A 6590-nucleotide genomic window follows, 5' to 3' on the forward strand; every position below is an offset into this window, starting at 1 on the left:
TTTATGTCCAGCTTGATAGTACATCTAGGAGTTCCATGCTTCCTGTCATATCCACGAAGAAGCTCATGAGATAGCAGGATGTTATCTTGAATAGATCTGCCAGGAATGAAAGCTGATTGATTAGTCTACACTAAATCATCAATCACTAACTTAATCCTATTTGCAATAATCTTAGATATACATTTGTAGATGGTGTTACATAATGCTATAGGCCTAAATTCCTCCACCTTTGTGGGATTGTTGATTTTCGGAATAAGACATAAAAATGTAGCATTAACACCTCTAGGGAATTTGCAAAATTTAAAAGCATTAAGTATAACAGAAGTGAAATCATGACCAACTAGATCCCATCATTTCTTGAAGAAAATGGGAGTGAAACCATCTGGCCATGGAGCTGTGTTCTCTTTCATCTCAAATAGAGTAGTTTTGACTTCCTCAGTAGAAACGTCCGTTTCAAGCAAAGGCTTCATATGTTCCGAGATAATGTTTCTTACTTGAAGGTTAGCAAAAAACTCCTCTCCGCATAATTCACCCGCTTTAGTTCCCAGCATATCCGAGTAGTAGTCAATGATAGCTCTGTTTACTTCCGCTTGTCCTGTGATAGTGTTCCCTTGGCTATTATGGAGAGTCCATATTCCTATTTTGGCCTTCTTTTCCTCCAGAGTTTTGAAAAAGAATGTCGTACACTTGTCACCTTCTAGCATCCACTCCCCATCTTGCTTACTTTTGATTTTAGACATTTCAATTCTTGCCAGTTCACTATATCTCTGTAATGCTTCATGCTCCCTTTGTCCTAGGAAAGGGTCTGTAGGATTAGCTTGTAGCTGCCTTTGTATATCATATAGCTCCTCTCTGGCTTGTTGCACTCTCCCATGTATGTATGACTCGACTTGTACTTGCTTGATCAACATGTTTTCACAAAGTATCAGTCTGACTTTAATGGCCTTAAGCTCTTGATAAATAACAGACTCTTGGCCTCCACTCCTATTAAATCCAGCAATCACACCACCTTGCTCATCTCGAATAATTCCACCATGCTCAGACCCTTTAGGTGCCACTGAACCGTTTGCATTTAATTTTACCTTGCTTGCCTCAGGCTTATTCCAAGATGCTTGCTTTTGAACTGGTGTGTTCAGACGAATCTGCAAGCCAATGGATGAGAGCAGCGCCCTCATGTTAGAATAATCAATTAACTCAGGTAGAATCGTCTGCATATAGCCTTAAGGTCCCTACACAACCTGGGAAAAACCACTACCACTGGTTTGGATTGATTTTGGAACCTCCATGCATTTCTCTCCTTCCAAATTGCATCGACCCCAGCACAAATATAAACTTTATACACTTCATAGATAGGACCACGTCTTCTACATAGCTTGAGGATTGACGACCATTCTCGGTTTTCATTGCGAAAATCAGTCGATATATTAAACAAGTGCTTGATGTTTAAAACCAACTCCTTGGAATACGCACACTCGAAAAATAGATGATTGGAAAATTCCTTGCTACTTCTGCAAAGGCAGCACGAAGACTGGTTGAGGATTTTCTTCTGAACTAGCCTATCTTGTGTAGGTAGGCTGTTAGACCAAAGTTACCAGCACGAGGACGAGTGCTTGGGTATCACCCATTTATGCCACACTACCCTGCTTCATCTTACTTTTGTCCCAGTCGATCTCAATGCCATGTAGGCACTTTTGGATGTAAATTGTCCTGATTGGTGTGGCAACCAAATGACTCAGTCACTCTCCAAGTTTCTGTTTATCCAAACCCCAAGAATAAGCTTCTTCAAGTTAGAATTTTGGGTATTATGCACTACAGATGACCATTCTCCATTGTTGATGATGTGGCTAACTTTGGTGTTGAGGGGAAATTGTCATTTTACTATTGCTAGTGAATTTTCGAGGAGAGGGAATGAACCACACCAAATGTCATGCCAAAATAGAGTACTATCTCCATCTGCTATGCTATATCTTATCAACTTCTTGGCCTCTGTCCTTGCTTGAAGCACATTTCTCCACGTCCAGGAGCAATCTCTCGAAACTGGCATAGTCCAAAAACATTTGTCCTTAATATGTTGCTTCCAAGTCCACTGCACCCACAGACTATTTTCCTTCGATGCAATTTTGTGTACTAGACCATAGTATGCTCCTTTGCTCCAACATTGCAAGTTCATGATACTGAGTATGCCTTCTTCTTTGAGTTTGCTGATGGTGCTAAAACTATCATGGTGTACTTCTCTTTTCATATCTGCACCACTCTACATAAATCTAGCACAAATCTTTTCAATACTCTCCAAGCAAGTTTTGGGCAGAATGAAGGTTCCAGACCAATAGGAGTGCAAAGACATAAGCACTGAATGAATAAGTTGCAGTCTCTCGGCATGTGACAAAAATCTTGACTTCCAATTAGTGATTCTGGACGTGACTTTCTCAATGAGAGGTTGGCATTCCCGAATGCCCTGTCTAGCCGAAATGAGTGGTAGACCCAGATATCTCACTGGTGGTTTCACAAGATGCAGTCCAAGAATCTGAATTAGAGAACTACCTTCTTGTTGATTTAAGGCCCCTGTCAACAAAGATATTTTAAGAGTATTCATATGTAAACCAGTGGCATTGCTAAACTCATCTAAAGCTTCCTTAAGAACTATAATGGAGTCAATGTCACCCTTACAGAAGATCAAGACATCATCTGCAAAAGCTAGGTGTGACAATTGACTTTTTTGCATTTGGAATGGTATTTGATCATCTTGGAAGCTAATCTATCCTTCAGAATACAAGACAAAATCTCCATAACCAGAACAAATAAGTAAGGAGAAATTGGGTGATAAGCAACCAACAATGTAGTTTAAAACCCTTAATAGTATTACATTTAGGCCAATTATGTTTATAATAATTAAGAGTTAGTATAGTTTAAGTGTTTTTGTGTATTTCAAGTCTTGAAGCTGTTTATGGTCATTTTGCGTGGAAAACGAGTCAAGATGATTGCTAGAAAAGTTCTATGTTTAAAGACCAAGAATCAAGAAGAAAAAACCTTTTCAAGCCTAGTCAAAGCTGGGAAGTCAAAGTCAATTCGGATAGAAAAAGAACAGAAAAGTCAACAGAACTTCAAATGGGCGTATCTTTGGACTCGGGCTTCGGAATTGGGCCTACTTTATGTCAAAACGACTGACTCGGAATAAGATTTCCAATGGACCTAGTATTGGCCCAATAAAAGCTATAAAAGTGGATGAAAAGGGTACTGAAGTAATGTCAAATAGTTATGGCCTCTTTAGACTTAACCTAATGGACTTTGGGCTCATATTAGATGCCCAAAGTCCCCCTTTTTGGCCTATGCACGAAAATATAACCCTACCCTTCTTCTATATAAAGAGGATTAATGCTAAACCTAACTTGGCTACTCCCATTTTAGTTTAGTTATAATTAGGGTTCTTTCTCTCTCTCCCTCTTTAGTTTAGTTAAGTAATTAGTTGTAGTGTAGCCTCCATTAGAACCTATCAATAAAAAGATTTAGTGTTATATTCAATTCTTGTCTTTACATTATTGTCTTAGTTTAATTATTCCAATGGTATTAGGCTAATCCCCCCATTAGAGGGAGTGATGAAGTCTAATGAAGAATAGATTGTTAAGTAGAATTATTTAATTGTGTATGTATTTTAATGAGTTTAGTTTATTGTATGACTTCCAAAATAAGCATATAGTAAATTAAACTAGGGATTGTTATGATTAAGTTGAGAGCATTGGTTATAATAATTCTACATACTAGTAATAATCACTATAGAGATGTAGGTTGTTACTAGGGATGATAAAGTTTGAGGCTTTAGGTTAGATAATTGCGTGAAAACCTAAAGATAATCTCTTTTCAATGAATAATTCGATTCTTGCATGAAACTAATCATTAGGTGGATCTATTACTTTTCTCTAATATATTTTCTCATTATTAATTCTACTATTTCTTCATCTTCTCATTACTGTTTTGGTAGTATACTTTTCTTCAGTTGTCAAATGCACTGTTGCCATCTTGCTTTGTTTACGTATTGCGTGTTTAGATTATAAAAACTGTTTTCACTATTCACTAACCAAAATATTGTTTTCATTGTTCATGATTTTCCGATTTATTTCTGCTACTGTTTGAGTGAATACGTTGGGAAACCAACTCCCTACAACTTTGTGACCTAACCCTAGAAAAATCACACTCTACTTTTTACTTACAAGCGCGCATGCGCCCTAAATTTTCCTGTCTAGAGCGTGCCCCGTGCTCCTTTAAATTTACAAAAATAAAATAAAATACCAAAGCGCGACCTATTTGAAGAAGAATAGATTTTTTTTTATAGTAACTGCAATATTGCATAAAAAAATTTCATACTTTACAGTGTCTAGAAAACTCAAAGAATTGAGGTTATCAAATAAAGGAACATGCACGCATGGACAACCTCCCTCAATTCTGAAGTGGCATGGCCGTTAGTTTGAAAAGTTTTTAGTAGATGTGCTTCAAGGCTGTTGAAGGCGCTATTTATACACGTAGCAAGGACGCTCCAGGTAACCACTCTATACATCCTCGAATCTACTGTCAGAGGATTCTATTTCTAGTAATAATCAGACTAATTTTTGCATGCTCATTAGAAATTGCCTATTAGACTGAAAACTTGCATGAGATTAAGATCTAGTACACATAAATATGCCATATTAGTTTCTCATAGCTGCAGAAATAATTGCCTATCTAGAAATTTATAGTTAGAGTTTTTGTATATTAATTAACATAGAATATATCTTTACAACCAATATGGCCTACCAATACCAACAATCATGTGGTTATTATGTAAACCCTTCACCATGTTCATGCTGTGGTAGTCCTTACCATTGGGCTTCTCAGTGCCCATCATACCAAGAGTTTGGGCCTATTATAGGATATAATTATAATTATGAGCCTCAATTCACTAGTACAAAAAAGGGCTTTTGTGATTGTTTTAAAATGCTATTTGTGATTGTTCGGTTCAAAACGGTCACAAATGGCAGAAAAGGGTTTTTGTGACTGTTTTAAAAAGTTTTTTCTACCGTGCGTTTTCGAAACGGTCACAAATGGTTTTTTTTTAAAGAAGGTGTATATGTGTCGAGAACTATTTGTGACTATTTCACTAAAATAGTTACATGTTCCCGGACTTTGTGACAGTCATAGAAGACCAAATTCAAATTTTTTAGTCCCGCCCCACAACTAGACTAAAAAACTACTTCGAAGCCCACGTTCAGTCTCCCGGCCCACTTTCTTCAAACACTTGCAGGTTTGTGCCTCTAAGAAATGGTTCACAAAAAAAGGAAAAAATAGAAGAAAAAAAAGAGTAATATTCGTCACACCCCGATTGTATCTCTCCACACCCCGTGCAAGAAATTGTCTCCACACCCCATTTTAAGTTGGTCACACACCCTGTCACGACGGGGTGTGTTAACTGTTCACACACAAGTTTTCGGTTTCTCACTAGATGATACATACTATGTAGCATACCATTTTCTAGATGATACATACTATAGAGCATCCTGTTGAGCCCCATTATCACTTGGTTCTCACCATTCTTATTGGAAGTTTTGGTCTGTCAAAGTAAGGATGATACATACTATGTAGCATACCATTTTTTGGATGATACATACTATATAGCATCCTGTTGAGCCCCATTATCACTTGGTTCTCACCATTCTTACTGGAAGTTTTGGTCTGCCAAAGTAAGGATGATACATACTATGCAGCATACCATTTTATGGATGATACATACTATATAGCATCCTGTTGAGCCTCATTATTTTTGGAGAGATCTTTGGCAAGATGAAGGATAGTTCCACCAGCATGGCATCCTTGGTGATACAACATGAACTGTTTTATAATGAGTGGAAGACCGAGCTGTTTAGTGAGTTGGTAATCTAGACCAGGTATGTCGATTCCACTTATTGTGTGGACCACCGAAAGTGTGATTTTAGATTTGGGTTGACCCCATTCTTTGAGTGCAGTGTCTACTGCATCTTCGCTTAGTTTTTGGACCCCAATTACCGCAATGTCTTGCCTGACGTTAAGAGAAGGAGCCATGTAAGCACACAAGTTGGGATTCTCTTCAAGCATCGATTCTGTGAGGTGCAAGGAACGTTCCGAACCATTGATTTTTCACCTGTAATCCATCACCAGAGATGTTACTCGATAATTATTACAGCACCTGATTTTTTTTAAAAAATTATCTTTTAAGATTGTTGTGGATCAAATGTTAGTTTTACAAGAAAAGCTTGGAGTCGTCCAAGAATAGCAACGGATCAAAGCTCAGTTATGTTAAGTGGAGACAAATTGACAATCAAACCAGATAACAAGACTGGATCCTAATTATGTTGACTTTCTCATACAAAAACTCTTAAGGGGTGTGGAGAAAGTTATTTAAGGGTATAATGGTCATATTAACAAAAAATGGGGTGTGGAGAGAGCACTAGTTTTTTTCGGAAAAAAATTACCATGTGTAGAAAGACTATCGGGGTGTGACGAGTATACTAAAAAAAAAAAAAAAAACAAGATGAATCACATGATCTCTCACGACTCTTTATTCACTTCTGCTGATTCATCGATTC

At 37.5% G+C, this 6590-nt stretch overlaps 1 protein-coding gene across 1 annotated transcript; it reads right to left on the reverse strand.

Annotated features, from left to right (window-relative positions):
- Positions 1-5757: 5757 nt before the first annotated feature.
- Positions 5758-6099, reverse strand: LOC147509249 (chalcone synthase-like). The gene has a single exon (XM_086597750.1). The coding sequence runs from the start codon at positions 6097-6099 to the stop codon at positions 5758-5760; it is 342 nt and encodes a 113-aa protein (XP_086453876.1).
- Between the last annotated feature and the right edge of the window lie 491 nt (positions 6100-6590).

This window comes from Coptis chinensis, chromosome 3 (genome assembly GCF_015680905.1).
Source record: "Coptis chinensis isolate HL-2020 chromosome 3, ASM1568090v1, whole genome shotgun sequence".
Classification (NCBI taxonomy): domain Eukaryota; kingdom Viridiplantae; phylum Streptophyta; class Magnoliopsida; order Ranunculales; family Ranunculaceae; genus Coptis; species Coptis chinensis.

What these genes read in the sequence shown, in the direction of transcription:
- LOC147509249 (XM_086597750.1), bottom strand. Translation starts at nt 6,099, where the DNA reads ATGCTTGAAGAGAATCCCAACTTGTGTGCTTACATGGCTCCTTCTCTT.